Below are 20,601 nucleotides of genomic sequence, written 5' to 3'. Positions count from 1 at the left end.
GGTAGTTTTTCAGGAACCTGAGTTGTATTACTTATACCCCTTCCACTTATACCCCATTACTTATGCCCTTATGTCACAAGATAGTGACCACTAATTTCCTAAAGGTTGCACAAATGGGATATGTGCAGGCCTATAGCAATACCCCATTGACTGGGTATCTCAGAAAGTTGTAGTTAGTCAAAAAAACACCTTTGTTCTTTTCAGTTAAAGCCCAATAAGAATAATGAGACCTCACCTGCATTAGGTGAGGAATTATAGTTTCTTTAGGAAATAAAATTGGGGGATGGGGGCTGCAGGAATTTCACCTCAATACAGAGGTGCTGTCTTATGCTGTGAAGCACAACAAAGGGGTTTTTATTTGGGGGGGGGGGGTAAGTAATACAGTTCAGTGACAAAATAAATCATGTTGATTGGTTTACTTCTGCCAAGACACAGCAAAGAAAAGATTGGATGGTTTGTTTCTATGGGAACCTATGAAATCTGCACCCAGAAGATTCTGTGGAATTCATAAAATCTTCATCTTTAGGTAGCACTGCCGGGACTTAACCAGTTAACCATATTAACGTATCATCTACAGTTTAGTTAATCAGATGTCAGTATCTTTTTTTTTTTTTTTTTTTTTTTTTTTGGGACTCACACTTCCACAGTCCCTTTCTCAGCATCACTGCCTGATGTTTCTTCCTTTATTCTCAGTCTCTTGGGCCAGATCCTTGTTACAAATCACTATACCTCTGCAGAGTTCAGTAGAGTTGTGCTCATTTAATACAGCTGAGCATATGACCACCTTCATTAGCTGAGTGGCAAGCAATGTATTTAACAAACTTTGAGGGTTCTCAGGCTAAGTATTTACATCCTCAGTTTAAATTAATGTGACATGCAGACATTTGCATATATTAATAAAATTGGCATAAATGAATAAAAAGAATGATAGCGTGTAGATATTTTGGCATGTAAATGCTCTGAAGCATAGAGAATTCCATTTTGTGTATGTGGAAGCACCTTTTCAGTGCTAACAGAAACAAATTTTAAGTGATAATATCAATTTACAATGATTAATAGCAGTAAGAGAGATAAATATGCTAAGAAGTCTGTGTTAATAGATAGTTAATGTTTCATCTTAAAAATTCATCTTACACTTAAGATACTATTTCATACTACCATTAAAGTCATATCAACTATTTTTAGCAGTGTGGCTAGGAGCAGGAACATTCTCCTACTGTACCCCTTTAAAGAGAAGTCCTCCTCCCTTTTAGGAAGGGGTCAACCACTGAACAAAGCAGAAGACACTACACCAGAAGGCAGTTAAATTGGCTGGTGCTGGCTTTCAGCACATGGTTGTATGACTTTGACCAAGTTAATTTTGGCCTTTTTTATTCCCTGTATGTGATCATTAACTCATCCGGCATTTGAGTGAATTTCTGATAGGGGCATTCCTTTAGATTAAATTCATCAAATTAATAATTGTAGGCAACTAAAAAAATAAACTAACAGTCTGCAATTCATGAAGGTTGATTTAATTTTTTTTGCAACTCCTTTGTTGGGAATAATATTAAGCTAATCTCTGCTTTTTTCTCTATTTACAGCCACGGCTGTTTCCAGTGAACAGAATCCTGTTATTATCATAGCTGTGGTTGCTGTAGCAGGAACCATCATTCTGGTCTTCATGGTGTTTGGATTCATCATTGGACGAAGGTATTGTGCCTTATATGTGCATAAGCACATCTGACCCCACTTTTGTGGGTTCTTAAGGCATATTGTAATCTGGAATGGAAATTTGCAAAACTTATACGGAACTCATGTTTTTTAAGGACAATTTTCATTCCAAATTCAAATCCAATTATCAACTATACAGTTTTTCTGCTTACTTTAGCAAGACACACTTAAATCAAGATGTTCTTTCAGTCGTATGTAAATGTGCTGTAAAAGGAACCCTTAGCAAGCTCTTCACCTGTACTCCTCAAAGTTCCTCTTTCTGTTTAGTTTCTCTCACGTGGAGAAGCATGACACTTTATCTGATCAGCCTTTAAATGACTTTACATTCAAGAAAAAGAGACACAGAAGTATGTTTAAGAATACAGTCATGTAAAATAGTGTTCTACTTTCAAGTTCTTTAATCCCCTGCTTTATCCATAGAAGCTTTTCACAGGAACAAGGATCTTTAGGACCTGTCCCAACTCGTATTTGATACAAAAGCCTTTTGATTACAACTGCTCATGATTTATTTAAACCTCTGCTGTCAAGAGAATTATAGCTCAAACTTTCAAAGGGCCTACAGGAGCTAGGTGCTCATAGGCTGAAAATCCCAGCCTGAAACACCAATGTTGTCGGGACTTTATATGTGAGGAAGTAAATCATTATTTACCAGTAAAACTGACGTATTTCTTTTTAGGCATTGTGGCTATAGCAAAGCTGATCAAGAAGGGGATGAAGAGCTTTACTTTCATTGTAAGTGTTTTGCTTTTTTCCCCTTTTCAAAAATCCCGAACTGCAGTACTGTAGACAATAATAAATAACACACCATGAAATACAAAGTTGAATGAAATTTAAAAATTCTGTGTAAGTAGCAAGTGGGAAGTTAAACATTGTAAAAATGTGACCTACACAAAAAGAATGCAGATTAAAGTCAACATTGTCACAATTTTATTTCTATACATGTATACGATATACCATTGTTTTCATTCCACTTTTTTTTTTTTTTTTAATTGTTTCCTTTGAATACATGTTTCACACCATCCTAATGATTCCTCTGAGATGAATTATTTGAGAGGTCTTTGGCTAAGTGGCTGTATGATCGTTATCCCAGGCGAAGTTCAGATTAAGAAAGCAACAGTCACTGTATCACCCTAGCAATGAAGTTGGTCTGCTCAAAAGCTGTTTTCTGTACAATAGCATCAATATTATAAATAAATAAATAAATCCTTAAAATATTTAATATGAAAAGAAAGATCAGCTATTTCACAGGTTTTCTCTGTTCTAGAATCACTTGCCTAGTGAAAAATAGCACCCAAAAACTCTCTTTGTAAAATCCTAGGTACCACTTGAATTTTTAGAACCCTGGAAAAATTCAATAAAATATGTCTTTCTTTGCTTAGTAACAAGAGAAAATTTAAGAAGAGAGGACAACTTATGCAATAAAAGAGAAAGAATTGTTTCAGTTGTATCTGAAAGTTATTTTAAAAACTTTTTTTTTTAGCACTTTCTTATTTTAGTTGTATTATCATTTCAACATGAGAGATTAACAATGTTTGAAATTGGTCTAAATCAGTCATTAACTCAGGAAATATGATGAAACTAAGTTGCAAAATGATTCTGTTCATCCACAATTGATAAATCACGTAATAGAACTAAACTTACTACAACTTCTGATAATAAAAAAAAAAAAAAAATAAAATAAAAAATAAGAAGCCTGGATTTCCAGTTTTCTCCCATATCTGGCAACTCACATATTGGTAAAAGGTGCCATGTAGTCATGCTATGCTGTATGCAGCCTTTGTTGTTCACCAATAATTGCAGTGGTAGTTTAAATCCATTAGATATTTTTTCTTTTTATGAAATCAATATAGTTTATCTTATTTTTGATTTGTTAAAATCAGGAGCTATTATCAGAATATGGAGAATGAAGAATCATATGGAGAATTAAGTAGCCACTAGTCACAAATTTATAGCATCTTCTCAGTGTGTGACTCTTTAAAGAAGTAGCTCTAGCCCAAAAGTCCAGTAGAAATCAGATCAAGGTTTCTGTTTCACCTTTCTGCCCTAGCAAAATCAGATCAGCTGGAATTTGTTCATGCTCCATTAATTTGGATTTGATGCTACCTAAATTTTTTAATTTAAATGCAGTGATTATTAAACCAAGTAGTGACATCATTGCAGCTTTTGTCAATCAGTTTATAATCTGTACGAGAAGGGTGGAAAATAATAATGGGACGAGAATTACTCATCATGCACTTTGCAGTGCAGCTAATTTTAAAGAAGTCATTGAAAATCTGATGTAACTTAAATGTTGCTATTCTGGGAGTGATGGTTTAGAAATTTGCCTCTCACAGATACATTATAAGCTTTTCACATCCTCAGAAGAGCTACTGCTTTCACTTTCTAAGTCTCCATTATGTCCTTGAAGGAAAATATCGACTATATATTCTTGTATTTGAGTAGATAAACAAAGGGAATATGCTAGCTAAATAATGTCTTTCCTCATCTCCATTATCTGTGATTTTTTATTTTTTTTTTTTTTGTGAAAGTGTAAACAAATTAATATGAAAGCTGCTATTTAACATTTAATAGTTGATCCAGAAATAATGAAAAATGGTTCACTCAATGGTTTCTCTCATTTTACTTTCAAGAAATTTGGTTATCCAGAAAGTCAATCAGGACAGTTAGCATACACAGTCTTTTTAAAATTGTAGCACTTTTAAAAGTGTAAATCACTTTTTCCCAGGCTAGTTTTTCATCATCTGTTGATTGAAGGCTTAGTATTTAATTTTGTTTGATAACCATAGACAGAATAAGATGGAATACAGGGCTGTCGTCACCAGCTTGGTCACAGAGACATGAAAAACAGCGTGGTGTCTTTCTGCTCCAGGACCTCTAAGCAACCTTCTTACCTGTAGAGATACTAGATTGGATTTTCAAAAACTTAACTTACCACAAACACTTAGCACCAAAATTTACAAGTAACTATTTTTAAAGCAGCTTTTAAAGCACTGCATTTAGTATAATATCATCTCTTTCATTTTTATACCTCTCAGCTCTCTGTGACCCTAAGTGCTATATTTAAAGATACAAAAACAATGGAGGGATTTACCTAAGCAATTCAGATTTACATTTTACATCCTCCTACCATTTTCTTCTAACAATGTCTTCAAATCTATGCCAGCACTATTTCACATTGGTATGCCGAGATAGCCATGGCCTGTCAAAACGTTTTATGACAGCTTGAATAAAAAACCATCAGAGGCCGATTGACATTTGCAAAGTTACCTCCAATCCAGGCCTCTTATCACAAACACAACAAGGATGGCTCATTCTCCACCTTACTGCCTGAAAGCACTATTATAGGAGGGTAGCCTACTGGTTTCTTCCCCTTTGGTCATTTTTGAACAAATGAATAAACATTTATATAAATGTTTAATTAATAAATATTTAACTGTTCATTTAACAAAAACTTAATAAATAAACATTTATAATTTGCAAAATATATCAATACAATTGGAAGAAGCATTAACATTTGGGCAAAGTCTTGAATAATTTTTATGTGTAAATTCATTAGATTTTTCTAACAATTTCTCTAACCTTTTCCTTCTTATAAGTTTTTTGTTTGTTTGTTTGTTTTTTGTCAGTAATGCAATCTGACGTAAAAACAAATGACTACTAAGCCATTTTTTAATACATTTTCAAGTTTAAAAGTTTAATTAAGAGATTACAAAGCAACCATAAACTGTGTTTTGTATTGACTTCTGATCCAATTCATGTATATCAGTGTATCAAATAGCACAGAAACATTATTGCTTTTTGATACCAGGTTTTAATTGACTGACTTAATTAAAACTCAGGTCTGTAATCCTTGAGAGCTAAATTAATTTCATAAAAATTGTTTGGTTAATAGATTTTCAGGATTCCTCTACTTCCATCATAAATTTCTGCTTTTGAAAGAAGAGAAAATAATTTTCCTGAATCAGCAGCAAACTAAGGGGAAAAAAAAATACATGCTGGCCAGAATGCTTTCCTGCCTGAGTTACACAAAGAGCTATACTGGAAAATGAGCGAACAAAACCCAAGGTGCTGCATTTTATTCACTTAGGTGCTTGAGAAAGGAAATAATTGTTCCACGGCATCTTTTTTTTTTTTTTTTTCCTGTGCCTTGCTGACTACAAGTGTTTTTCATGTTTGTATTGTAGTGCAAGACATATACCTAAAAATATAAATTCTAAACACCGTGAAAACTTTAGCTTGGCTATTGCCACAGTCTAGAAATATATTCAATAGTTTAAACAAATTAAAGTAGGTAGCAGATCCTTTTAAATCCCTCTAGAAGACAGGGAAAATGTAAAGAAATGCTTTTTACTCAGCCTGGGAAAGGAGAATAAGCTGTTCTTACACAGAAAAGAAAGTTTTACCTCCTTTATAGTCTTCCCCCCATCTCACTTTACTTTTTCTCCCACCCGGCCCTTGCATTTTATTCCATTAAACATTATTTAATATATATTACTTCTTTAACTTAAAGGAATAGGTGCAAATGTTAATGTTAGTCATTTTTAGAGACGGGATTGTGTACTTGTGTCAGCATGCTTGCAGATGACACATAAAACTAAAGTTGCCTCTCAGAGCGGCTCTGACTCAGGTGGTGTTGGAAGCAGGTTCACTCTTCCAAGGAGCGCTCTGCATAATGAAATTCCTGGACTGACTGCACAATAAGTGCCTTTGCTTCATCACAGTCATGCTTTCTTACATCATTACAGTTAAATTTCCAGGCACCAAAACCTACATTGACCCTGAAACCTACGAGGACCCAAATAGAGCTGTCCATCAATTCGCCAAGGAGCTAGATGCCTCTTGTATTAAAATTGAGCGTGTGATTGGTGCAGGTAAGGCGGCCGTGGCTTCCTTATTCAACTGTTCCATTTAGCCAGGATCGAATCTCATACATCATAATGACAGGCAAATAATTATACCTCGACTGTAGAAGAACTTTTTGCATTCACCAGAGTGGTTAAGAGAAATGAAACTGCACTCACTTCTAAAATGTAAAAATAAACAAGAAAAACACACACACACAGACTCAGACACACACATACTTACAAGAAGTAAATGAAGAATTTTGTTTGTCATTGAAAAGTTGCAGGTTTCTAATTTATATATCTACTGTTAATTTTTTTTTTTTATTATTTTTTTTCTTGTGGGGAAGTAATTTTGCTTCCTATTCTTTACTGTTAGAGTAAAAGGGTTAGGCACAAGTGCAAATTCTGCTCACTTTCCTTTTGCAAGAAGGTTTTTTGTTCTCTGATTTTTTTTCATGTGAATAAGGAAAAGTGTCTAGCTCAAAATCTTACATATAGACTGGGAAGGTCTTGTTTCTATATAACAAAATTTTCCCTAAAGCTGTTTTTTCTTCTGCCATTTTCCTTTTTGATATTTTATGAATACAAAAAGTTATTGTTTAACTCCTCATGACTGATTGTAATTGCACCAGCATGACATTGCTTTTCTTCCTCTTGAACTGTCTACCACCTACTTAAGCTGTGGTGTTCATGCTCTAAAAAGGCAGTTTCATTTGTTTGCATTAATAAGATATGTGACATTTTTATTGCACTACTCCATGTAGTGAAATTAAGTTTCTGTGGGTAAGAAAAATATCAAATACTTTGGATTCCTGGAGGAAATGTTCTTTTGCTTTCCCATTGTTTTATAAAAGTATTACTAAAATACTTTTAAATCACCCTGTAGTTTGGCATGCACTGTAAATTACATTATATTATTTTGAAAGAGAAGAAGAAAGATCTCTAAAATAAGCTGTTTTAACTGTAAAAAATCTTTACACTTAGAATTCACAATGACTTTTAAAAGTAACCTCACTCATGTTGAATCATGTCTTAATCAAGGAGTAGCACCATTGTAATTAACAACATTGCTTGAGAAAATTATTGTTTCAGATGAGTAAGAGCATAAGAATCTAGCCCCTGCTAACTAGTAATTTTGTAATGCTAGAACGGCAGCACCTCTTCTAATAAATATACAAGATTTAAAATCTAGATTAGCATAGAAAAATTATTGAGTTTTATCTTTTGTTTTGAGTTAAAAAACTATCAGCATAGCAACAGTTCAGAGCATGAAGATGTATTCAGTTGGACTTTGCTGATGCCTTCTGGGCAAAATGCTGAAAATGCCTTGGTTGCAAAGAGGATGCAATTTAAGGCATAAGTATTTTCAGTGTTATGGCAGAGGAAATAATAATAATTTGGTTGGCTATAGATTAATTTATTCTTGATTTTAATGAGTATAACTGATAGTTAAAATCTAACTTGTGTCAGTAGTCATTCCTTAAAAAAGTTATTTAGAAGTACTATGATAAAGAATATTTTAGTTGTCTTTTTAACTTGTTGATGTAGACAGAGGCAAGAGTGAAATGAAATACAGTCCAAGTTCAACAGAATGTTAAAGACTAAAAGAAGCAACTGAAACTCAGACATCAAAGAAGAATACAGAATTTCTACTGGTGACAGCACCAGAAAAGCCACTTAGCAGTCTCAATGTGCACTAGTAATGCTGGCCACATCAGCTATTCTGTAGTGCCATGTCTCTCGCAGACAAATAGGGTGCAAGTATGCTTGAGCTCAATTTGCATGAGGGATATGTGCTTTCCTTGCCAAGATTTTCATTACCACCCTCCTGTGGCCACCTGTCAGATACAGATTATTGTATCCACTATGTTGAGTCCTTGTTCATACCACAGATCCTTTGTTTTAGTCTCTTCATTGTTGACATGCTGAGCTCATGGCTGTTGGCTGTGCGATGTTCCCACTCTTGTTGTCATCTTTTCTGGTTCCTTTTTGGGCACCATTTCAGCTAAATATACTTTGTTGGGAATAAAAGTAGTTCTTTGGCTATTATCCTGGCCTGAAATGAATGATATACACATTCAAGTTTCTGGTTTGCCTGAGTATGAGTGATCTGCTTTTGGATATCAATCAAAATCATATCCCAGAGAGCTGGAAAGGAGTTAAGGCTTAGTGTCTTCTGTGCCAAGTACCCTAATTACCTGGCTCTGAAATATTACATACAAATACATACATATACTCACATCTTGTTCTCAGTGTGTGGGGGAAAAAACAAAACAAAACAAAACAAACAAACAAAAAAAAACAGTTCTGGAAGGTATAGCAAGAGAAAATTGTTATACTAATTGTTATACTTTAGTCAGCTGTTGTTGTGGCTAGGGGCTGTGATTAAGGTGAGTGGTGCATTCATTAGTAGTCATCCTTATTGCTCATGAAGTGCAGGAAGGCACCAAGCTAAAGACATGAGCAGTCCAACAGCTGATCATTACCTATGTCTATCATGATATTCATGACTATGACGTAGATTTTCATACCATAATTTCAGTGCCCAAGGATAGCTGGGGGTAATGTTCAGACAGGAATAATGCCCTCTGTCTGTCTGATTAGTACAATACTGTTAACAGAGGTATGTGGAGTTGATTGAAGCTAACCTGAATTTAAATTCTGTCGAACAGAGTGAGAGGAATTCAATTACATAGAGAGTAATCTCCTGTGAGATTTGTAAAACTGGCAGTGCTGAGTGGAGATGTGCCCAAAGTTTAGGAAATACTGTGGTCCACCCAAAGTTCTCCCCTTCTGGGCTGGAGGGACAGTGTTTTAAACAAGATTTCTCAAAATTCATAAATTATGACAACTCAAAATCCACCTACCTCCTTAGGTAATTCCAAGGCACCCCTCTCTGCTGCCTTACCAGTGTGTATCTGCACTTAAATTCTAATCCTACCAGCTTTCTTAAGACCTCAGCCTACATCTCAAAGGGATTCTATAATCAAACAGTCTACACTGCTGTTTCCTAATTCAATCATATTTTTTTTCAGCATTCATCCTAAAACATGTCTTAGATGTAGGTGTGTCCGCATACTTGTGTGTACTCAATAATTTAAAGACATTCTGTGGGTATGCAGGAGATAAATTTTAGACTTGATTGGATTTGGACTTGGCTCTCTCTCTACCATATTCCAGGTAAATTTGCAATGTACCAGACTACTAAATATTCTGAAAAGTCTATTTTTTTTAAAGAGATGTTCCCCTCTATTCAGCATAAAATATGTTACCACCTACGTCTCCTACATGTCCCAAGAATCCTTTTTTTCTGGCTACAGAATGGGGATTCTCTTTTTCTCCTTGCTGAAACTACTGTGACACAAGGGACAGTCCCTTCAGTCTTCCACAACCTCAAAAATAGTGTGATAAATGTATTGCCATTCAGCTCCACATCTCATATATTTCAATGCTCTTTCTTGTCCAATGCAGTCCAATTACTTCTATCCCAAATTGTAGGAGGCCTTATTTATTTTTTTATTTATTGGTATTCTTACTGGCTGTTTGGCCATTTTATTCACATGATTCTTCATGTTCCAATTATCTAATAATTTAGAAACTTTTTACAGAATTCCAACATTTGCTTGTGTTTGTTTAATGGAACAAAATCATTATAAATCACACCTTCCCTTTCCTAATCTGCAAAGTAAATTATCCTTCTTGAATGTAATAATGAAGTGCTTTTTAACACTACAACATTGTTAAATTAAAAGCAGCTTTGAAAGAGGTGCCTTTTGAAAGAAACAAAGAAAAAGAAATACATTGGATATAAAGATAGCAAGGAAACCATTTGAAACAGAATGACATTTTCACTTAGAAATAGTATTAGTATTTCAGTAACAGTATTTTCTTATGAAAACCATTTTTATTTCCTGTTTTTGAAAAAAAAAAAAAGCAGCAAATTACTAACAAGTCTTTTACAAAGATTCAGATAATAGTCGTGTAGATTAGTTTAACTTCATGTGTTTGCTCCATAGGGTACTCATTCAGAAATTCATGTAGAGCACATGCCTGTCTTTGTGTTCTTAAGTAATCCATTTCAAATATGTATATTCATGTATTCAATTTAAATACATACATAGGCAGCTAGTTCAATCAAGGCAGCTAGTTCAAAAAAGAGCATTGATATTACAGCCAGAGTAATTCAGTGTTGATCTATTTCATTTTAGGAGAGTTTGGTGAAGTGTGCAGTGGGCGTCTAAAGCTTCCTGGCAAGAGAGATGTTGCAGTAGCTATAAAAACTCTGAAGGTTGGCTACACTGAAAAGCAGAGGAGAGATTTCCTGTGTGAAGCAAGCATCATGGGACAATTTGACCACCCCAATGTTGTTCATTTAGAAGGGGTCGTTACCAGAGGTAAGCAGTGGCTTGATAACAAGTCAGATAACAACCTAATATCAGAAATTACTTTTGTTTATTCATGGTCAAAGATTCAAATTATAAACAGACTGTACACTCCTAATGGATTTTATACTGATGCGTAACTAACTGAAACAATATCTACTTTAAGCTACAACCTGAGGAAAAAATTAAGATGCATGCATAATTAAAAGATGAAGTACTTTGAAATATATTATTTTTCTAGTTTCATTTAGCCTCAAAGACCATGCAGAGAGATAAGGTTTCTTATGTCCTTTCATATTATCTGAAGTGTCATTATTCCAGAGTCCTGTTCACACAGCAGGAGTCAGGAGAACACACTGACATTTTGATTTGTACGGTTTAATTTTGTGGATCATGACCATCAAATGTCTTCCATGAAGACATTTAAGAACTTATTAGAGCTCAGTAACGGTGCTGGAGGCTTCAGAAATTCTCATGTCTCAACAATTCAGACCTTCAAAGGAATAACATGTGTTTTATCAAAAAAAGGCACTCCATTGTTTTACAGTTTCTCAAACAAATGTGCCTTCATGTCTTTTAGGGAAACCAGTCATGATTGTAATAGAATACATGGAAAATGGGGCCTTAGATGCATTTCTTAGGGTGAGTACCAAAATGAAAACATAACATACATAAGCATATTTTAAGTTACGCATCTATGTATAGTTTTATATATAATGTTTAAAAATACATTGTTTTATATGTGCATTTATATATATTTATATGCAGACAGATGATATTAAAATAAAAGTCCTTTTCAGGCTGAAATGGAACTTGTCAAATACTAGCAGTTCTCAGCAAAATCAGCTCAGAAATCAGAAGATCAGACAGGATCATATGGAAACATTCTAGGAATGTAAGTGGCAATTTTAAGTGGCATTTAAGGTGGCTCATATTACTGCCACCAGCTGCATGGAGGTGGCTGATACTGAAGCCCAGTCTTCTGCCTCTCTGGAGCAGCATTTATTTTTTGAGCATGGTAGAAGTCAAAACACAAGAATCCCTAAATGAACTATTGTCACGTTTAAGAGAAGAACAAAGCAAAAATAAAAATAAGTTCATAAGTATTTAGTGTTTGTTGTGTGTGTACTCTGAACTGGACAGTTCTTTTGCTTTGCCTGGTGTACAGTATGAAATGATGTATAACACTCTATAGAGATGGGAAAGAGAGAGAGAGAAATTGCAAGCTATGAATAAAGTTCCTGGTAGCTTGGGTTGAAAAAGGAGACAGTTCTTATTTTCTTGACAAATACAGTTATTCTGAGAGAGGAAGAGCATAGAGGCAAACAATAAAGAGTTGGTTCATCAGGAAAGCTCTCTTGAAAAAGACTTCCCATGAGTTAGTCAGAATTTTATGGGGATTAGCAAGCTTTGTTACTTCTAGTACATTAGAAGTAACATGCATTTCTTAATTGGATATACTGCTTTGTCTCTGAAACAAATAAAACTTGCTCTTGAAGTGTGTTTCTTTGCCCTAGGATGAATTGCCACACAAATTGTAAATAAGTAGAAACCTGAAGTTGTAAAACTAATTCTTATTTCTTTTCTCATCTATACTAACAAGAATTGCTGCTCCTTTCTCCCCTTTAGAAACATGATGGGCAATTTACAGTCATTCAACTGGTGGGAATGCTGAGAGGAATTGCTGCTGGAATGAGATATTTGGCTGATATGGGATATGTACACAGGGATCTTGCAGCACGCAATATTCTTGTCAACAGCAACCTTGTTTGTAAAGTGTCAGACTTTGGTCTTTCCAGAGTTGTAGAAGATGATCCAGAGGCTGTCTACACTACTAGTGTAAGAGAAATTGATATTTTTTAGTCATTTTGAAACGTGGTTATTAAGAAGAAGCATATCTTCTGGCAAGCAGAGAAAAAAGAAATACATTAATTGCTTGAGAAATGGTAACCAGTGAAAAGGGAGACAGTTTCTGCAGAAATCTGGCTCTAAGTAGAGTATGATATTTTTGTAACAGCATGCATTTTTAACTGGTAAAGTTCTAGATATTTTGCACAGTATCTTTATTCCCTTCCTCACGATTCTCTTTTTGAACAAATACAGAAGTTTTAATCATAGAAAGGTTAGTCATGTCACCTAGTATGAGCCAATTAAAATATTTGTAGGGTATTATTATTTTTCAGACTAGATTTTATCTCACCAAAAAGTTGACTAGCTTGAGGCTAGACTGTGACAAAGCTCAACTCCTGTGTTTTCCCTTGCTTTTGGGTGGGATGCTTTTCTTAAATAACCATTCATCGGGCACACTATGCTCTTTATTCTTTTGTTAAGCCAGCTCTCTTTTCCCACCCGTGGGGCCTCACTGTACCTATTTTCTCATGCTGAGGGAAGGAGGGGCCCCTGGAATCTGCTCCAACAGGCACAGGGATCTGGAAAGCACACAGGCATTCCACATTCATGGGTGTCACTCCTGCCACTTGGATCTAAGTGGGATTCCAATTTTAAAGTGCTAGACGGAGATTTCCGAGGAGTCATATGACAATTCAATGGAATTTATATGCACAGGATGAGATTTCTCTCACCTAGCTTGACACGCCTTAAATGTCAAGCCTAAATCAGACAGCTAAGCAGCCCCTTAAAATCAATGAAGATAGAAACACCTGCAGAGAAATGCATCCAACTTAGCTCAGTTGCCTTACTTTCTACAGTCCTGGTGCTTAAGAGCTTAAGTTTAAGCTTACTTTTGAAAAATCTGAAATTGGTAAACTACAATAGCTGATGTAAATTTTGATTTTTATAGAAATAATTATAAATGCACTCTAAGGAAGATGATGAGGAAATTCTGAGGTAGAAAAAAGATATATCTTTTTCTTCCATAGGGTGGAAAAATTCCAGTGAGATGGACAGCTCCGGAGGCAATCCAGTACCGCAAATTTACATCAGCCAGTGATGTATGGAGTTATGGAATAGTTATGTGGGAAGTAATGTCTTATGGAGAACGGCCTTACTGGGACATGTCAAATCAAGATGTAGGTTATCCTTTGTCTGTGAGCACACATGTATTAGAAAAACAAATATTACATACTTTAAATGTATACACATATTTCACTACATATGAATGTAATTTTGTTTTAGGAATAAGATATTCCAAAACATGGTAAGGTTCTCAAAAATAGGAAAAGTTACAAAGCTTGCACTTTTTACCTACATCTCTAAATCCTTATTCTTCCACGTGGTTGTTGTAGGTTTCTGTCCCAAGTATAAAGTAAAATTGGAATTTCCAAAATAGTAATATAAGCTCTTCACTTTATTATACTATTAGAATATATACTATTAGAAGGAACTAATTTTTTCAAATGAAAAATTAATTGTGAGGTTTCTGACCTCAGAGCAATGATTAATCAGTTGAAAAAAGTTGTTAAAAATCTGAGTGGCAGTTAATGACCTACTTTGGCACTTTAAAGTTAATTATGCTGATTTAACAATATCCTTGTTTGCATAAAATATGACTTAGAGCAACAGGTCAGCAGTAATAGAACATATGGGTGTTAATTTTGGTTTCTGACAAGAGTGTCTATTAACATAGAAAGTATACAGGGAAAAGCCATGCAGGTGAGAAAGATGTCAGAAAGATACACATTTAAAGTTCTTCAGGTCGAAGGCTTGGGATTCTTTTTTATTATCATCATTATTTTATTTTTTGATTGAATGATCGACATCAGAGTTTAAAAAAATTATAGAAGTGTAAATGATGAGTCAGTTTGACACAGTGCAAAGTTGTTAATATTTGACAGGTTTCAGTGTCAAAGATTTCATGGACTGTCAAAATATGGACAAACAAGTCCTTGGGGCAGAGAAAGAGAAATATTTACATTCCCTAGGCACCCAGTAGATTTTCATTTCTTTTGACACCTTCTTTCTGTACTAGATTCAAATATAGAAGAAATCTGACAGGAATATAAGAGGCAAAATTTACCTATCTTTCAGGGAACAACAAGGAAAAACTTTTAAATAAAGGGGAAATTCCAATATCTTCATGCATCTTGATGGATTTTGAAAAGTATTCTCTTAATAGAAAGCTGCAAGTAAAGCACATGAATTAACCTTTCTCATAAAATAGCTTGTTACAATCTCTAGCACTTTAATATCTTTTTAACATTTTACATAATATAATATCTTCAATAACACATAGATTAAAGATGCATCAATTGCTGAGTAAAATAAATTCAAATATTTTTGCATGCTGTGATCTTTTACTGTGTCCTAAAATATTCCCCCCAAAACCTGTGCACATACTATCAATTGCACAGACAAATCCATGATGCAAAAATCATATGGTTATTTATTTATTCCCCTCCGTGGTTATCAGTCTGAGTATTTAACTGGAAGTGAAAATGCTAAATGTGTCTCTTCTAATTTTCTATACACACCCAGGCAGTTTTTTTAATCTTAAATCCATCATTTTGCCTAAACGTGGATGTTGGTGTAGTCATGGACCAGATCAGATCTGAAGCATCTGTAAATTTTCAGCTTTGGATGGCACTTCTTTAATCCCACACCTCTTCCTATAAATTATTGTTTTAGATTCATAAAGGATACAGATTTATTTTGCAGTGTCTCTTTAAGATTAATCTGTGTGCCTTCAAACCTCTGTGCTTTACTATTTTCCAAAGTTTACTAGTTCTAGTAAACTAGTTTACTAGTGTTCATGTAGATCAGTTCTCCAGAAAATAGTAAGATTAGGTCTCCAGAATAGAGTAAGATTTTAGGTTTCCATGTTTTTGTTGCTTTTGTTGGTGGTGTTTGTTTGTTTGTTATTTCATTTCTGGACTCTTGGCTTTATTATTATTAAAATTTATACCTTATTATTGTTATTATTATTATTATATATACAGAAGTGTGATAACCACAAAGCAAACATTACAATGTCCTGATTCTCTAAAGTTTTCTCTGATCTTTGTTAGCAACCCCTATATACAGTTTACAGACCTGCTCTTCTAATCTACTTTGCATTCTTAGATAGCCAGATTATGAGAGAAGCATACCAGATTCTCAACAGTACTTTTTTTTTTTTCTCTCTCTTTTTTTTTTTTTATTTTTATTTTTTTTATTTTTTTATTTTGTGGCAAAAGCTACATTTGAATTTGAAACAAATATTGGCAATTGTAAATAGTATAAATAAATTCTATTAGTAAGAACTCCAGCTGAGTTCTCTTTGTAGCTTTGCTTATTCCAAAAACATATATATATATATATATGTTTCTGAATGATGATTTTTGAACACCAATACCACCTTTCTTAGTGGAGTAGACACTCATATTATTATTCTTAAAATTATCTGAGTTCTGTAAAAAATTAAAAACAACCCCTCCTCACACACAACTGTACTAATCAATATTTTGGAATGTTTTTACAGTTTTTGGATATTCACAGCCATTCCATCCATCCATCCATCTCTAGATAACTCATTCATATATATTTCCAGGTTTCATCCTTCATGTTCACTTTTCTCAGAACATGTATCAAAGAAGCTGATTCCATGATATCTCCAAAGCCTTCTAAAAATATTGTCACCTTGTTTCCTACCTTTCTCAGATTTCTTTCCAAATCTTAGTGAGCATGGAAAAGTTGTGTTCCTGATTTCATTCATATTTTCACCACTAGAATAAAATCTTACCTAGATCATCTGTTATTTCCAAGTTTCTTAAATAATTTGGTTTTTATTTGCTCATGGTTTTATTTAGTTTTTCATTCCTGTTTTTGAATTCTGACTTCTTAAACAACTGCTTCACTTTTAACAAATAGTAGTTGCTATGCACAATGTATTTAAAACCTTTTATCCTGTATAAAAACTTTTCTTAGAAATTTCTGATTGACTTTTCAAAGCACACCAGTTTTTCCATGCACACTGTAGCTTATTTTTGTTTTACTCCACTTTACTGCCTCTTTTGATTGTGCAGTGCTGTTATTTTGTTTTTCTTTTTAATACTGATCCAAAATATCTTACATTTTGCTTTTAATGTCTTCTTTCATATATAGTACTCTTTTTTGCAATTTTCCTGTTCTCCTTCTGCTGAAATCCTCTTTTCCCACTCTGTCTGACAGATAACTTCACTGTCTCTAAAAGCTCACCACACTCATTCTTTAAGGTGTGGATGTTACTGCAGGAACTGAATATTTCTCAGCCATTTTTAAGCTGCAGGACAGTATTGTTATTCTAAATCTATGGATAGAAAGCTGAGGCACAGGGAGATGAGGCAACCTCCCTGAGGTCAGAAGGACATCCTGTGACACAAATGTGCAGAAAGTGCTGTGCCTCTGGGTTATGGCTCTTCTTTTCACAAATTTCATTTCTTCAAAAAAGTTTTGATACAATCATGGAATTCAGCTAGATTTTTGAAGGTCATTTTGTATCCTTTGTATCCTTTGCTGTTCTGTCTACTTTGCAGTCCACTGCTTTTGTGTTTTCTCACATAACCTATGAAATATTTTACATCTAAGGTTATTATTTTCACTAAACCAAGGATATTCACCTGGATATTCAGTTTCATGTATCATACCAGTTCTGTTTCCTAGGACTAAGTCCAGAACAGCTTCTGGAAAAGCTGTTTCTGCATTCTGTAAAAACCGAGGGAGAACACAGTCCTATGCACTACCCTTCAGAAACAAGCACCCTTCCTTAGCAATTCTAATATGCTGTGTCAGTCAATGTCAGTATACATGAAATCCCCCATGACCAGTGGTTTAGCCCCTTTTCAAAAGCTTTTCTTATCTGCATTGCTTCCTGATGTGATTTCTTATCCTGCCCCCAAGGTTTGCGGCAGTTTTCTGTGATTTTACTTTAACCATTTTTCTTTCTCACTTAAATCCAAATGGACTTGGCTAAGGATATCAACAAGTGGATATAATTCTTGGTTCAGATATTTGTGATCTTTTTTAATCATATAATCATGTAGCAGCATCTCTTATTAAATCTAACTTTCTGTTTAGGTGAAATATTAAAATACCATTCAACCAGCTCTCCTTCACTCTCATTTTTGCTTCTGTATCATTAATGTAACATGGCTAGACATAGAATACAACTTTTTTTTTTTCCCCCATAAAAATTTCTGTCTGCTAAATATTTTTCTTGGATCCTTTTATAATATCTTCAGGGTTTTTGCATTTTATACGTGCATGCATATATCCCTATCCATTTACAAGTCAGTTGCTTCTACCACACTTTCTCATAAAGACCTTGGGGCAAGTAATAATGCTTTATGAAATAACTCCATTTATCAATCTATCTGTTGCTCCCTTGGTAAATTTAATTGTTGCTCCCCACTGCTCACTCGACTAGGTACATGTAATAGAGCTATGTTCTGCACATATGCCTAGTAAGCCCAAAGATAAAATCAGGGAACTATTTGAAGACATGAAGGCTAGTATAAAAACAACAGACTCATATTTTTACAATGCTGATGGCAAATTTTAGTTGATTTTATTTTGTTTATTACTATTTTGCTTTTCTTGCACTGGATAGCAAAATATATTACTTAAAAAGCTGTTGATGAAAAATGACTAACTATGTTGACTACTAGGTTATAAAAGCAATTGAAGAAGGCTATCGTTTGCCAGCACCCATGGATTGCCCAGCAGGACTACACCAGCTGATGCTAGACTGTTGGCAGAAAGAACGTGGTGAAAGGCCAAAGTTTGAGCAGATAGTTGGTATTCTGGACAAAATGATTAGGAACCCAAACAGCTTGAAAACCCCTCTGGGAACGTGTAGCAGGTAAGAAAAGCTTTAGAGAGTTCTTGTGTGATGGTGCGTGTTGGATTCTGGATGTTGTGGTTGGTGGCTGGTTCCAGTTCACTCTTACTACATGTGTCTCTCAGTTCTTCCTTCTTCCTGTTCCCTCTTCTTCCCTTCCTTCATTCACCTTTCTTTTGTACTGTGTGGAACAAGACCAAAAGGGACTTTTCATAAAAAATAACCAAAATAAATAAAGTAAATATTGTGGAACTAATACACTTCTCAGTAGCTACTAGCTAGTTGTCAATCTTTCCACACTCACCACCAGCAGTCTTTGTTTTCTTTGTCTCTTAAAATTGTCTTGATGGCAAGATCATCATCTATTGTATTTTTATATGATGCTTCCCTTGCCTACTAGGAACTGATACAGTAAAAACAATAATTAACAATAATACTCATGTTAAGCCAAAATACTTTGACATTGCTAAACTTGGGATTTTTAGATTTGTATTTTGGCTTTATTTCCTTTCAATGATTGCATCTTGTTGTATTTCATTGTGTAGTTTTTTATGATTTCTTTATTAAATTCAGGTGATTTATGTAATCACGGTAATCTTTTGAATCACAAGCTAGGTCAATGCACTAGGGAATCAGCTGGCCTGTGTTCTGCTTCCAGTTCTTCTACTGACTGATTTGCTGTGTGACCTTAAGCAACTTACTTTGTGTCTCTTCTCTTTCCATGTCTTTGTTTTGTCTCATCCAATTCAATAATGGGAATAGCTACTGCTATATTTTCTAAAAATATTACATTAAAGAATATTAAAGAGTAGTATCTTTATTTTATTCAGCAACTTCAGTTGCAGCTGCTGTCACACTAGATAATAAGGTTGATTTTCTGTTGGTAAAAATAGTCCATTAGGCTGATATTGCTCACTCTGACCTATCATCTTTTACGTGAATAATCTTAGGAAACACGTATTGTGAGCTACAGAGTAGTCAAAACTATTCACAGAGTAATCTAAACTGTATTAAAAAAAAAAAAAAAAAAAAGGCCTAAAACTTTCTACTCTTGAAGTTTTTAATAGCCCAAACTTATTTAACTCTTACCTTGCTAAATATTCCCTGATGTTTTACTCTCTTTGGAAACAACTTACTTTCCTTTTTCCTTCTCTGTAGACCAATTAGCCCTCTTCTGGACCAGAACACTCCCGATTTTACCACTTTCTGCTCCGTAGGCGAATGGTTACAAGCTATTAAGATGGAAAGATATAAGGATAATTTCACAGCAGCAGGCTACAACTCTCTTGAATCAGTTGCCAGGATGACTATTGAGTAAGTTAGTACTGGGCATGTTTAACTTGTGTTTAGGGAACTTCTAGGTGAACTAATACACAATGTTCAACTCCAAAACTTTACCCTAAGTACAAACATGGTACTTGGGGTTAAGCCAGCAGGTTTAGCAATTCATGATGTTATATTACAGCATCCTTGAAAAGGCAACCTACCCTACTACCTATGTGTGGCAACACATTTTTCCCTGATTTTGAGACCAATAATAACAAGGGGCTAGAATTTGAGGGAGAATGTAGCCCATTTCGGAGTAAGTATGTATAGGAAAATAACCTCTTTGTTTCCACTACCTAATTGGTACCTTTTTCTATATGTGTGCTAGGAAGATGTAGAGCTTTCTTCTAATTGGCTGGGGTCTGTCTGTGCCCTGCAAGAAGTGACTTTGCATTGGGATGAAAGTCTATAGAAGCAAAAGAATTTTCTGAAGGCAATCATGGCCAGTATTGGCACTGCTATCTTAAGAAGGTCTTCTTGGCACCCTGAAAACAAAGTTCTTATCCTGGTAGTTGCCAAACACTTGTAATTCCTGTTACAGAGCAGTGGATTTTTTATATACAAAGAAAAAAAAAAAAAAAAA

The 20,601-nt window shown here is 34.5% G+C and overlaps 1 protein-coding gene across 5 annotated transcripts in view; it reads left to right on the top strand.

Moving 5' to 3' along the window:
- The window catches only part of EPHA7 (EPH receptor A7), a 162,835-nt gene that overhangs the window by 129,051 nt on the left and 13,183 nt on the right, over positions 1-20,601 (top strand). For 3 of the 5 annotated variants that reach the window (XM_082757665.1, XM_082757669.1, XM_082757666.1), the window contains 9 exons: positions 1,584-1,692; positions 2,390-2,445; positions 6,459-6,584; positions 10,766-10,951; positions 11,520-11,581; positions 12,569-12,778; positions 13,819-13,968; positions 18,520-18,713; positions 19,851-20,006. In XM_082757665.1, the coding sequence (XP_082613791.1) occupies positions 1,584-1,692; positions 2,390-2,445; positions 6,459-6,584; positions 10,766-10,951; positions 11,520-11,581; positions 12,569-12,778; positions 13,819-13,968; positions 18,520-18,713; positions 19,851-20,006 (1,249 nt within the window). The remainder of the gene's footprint in view (positions 1-1,583; positions 1,693-2,389; positions 2,446-6,458; positions 6,585-10,765; positions 10,952-11,519; positions 11,582-12,568; positions 12,779-13,818; positions 13,969-18,519; positions 18,714-19,850; positions 20,007-20,601) is intronic. The other 2 variants (XM_082757667.1, XM_082757668.1) reach the window with 2 other exon arrangements.

This window comes from Aythya marila (genome assembly GCF_965140915.1).
Source record: "Aythya marila genome assembly, chromosome: 3".
In the NCBI taxonomy this organism is placed as follows: Eukaryota; Metazoa; Chordata; class Aves; order Anseriformes; family Anatidae; genus Aythya; species Aythya marila.
Note: the sequence above shows the minus strand (reverse complement) of the source record. Positions and strands in the feature narration are given on the sequence as shown.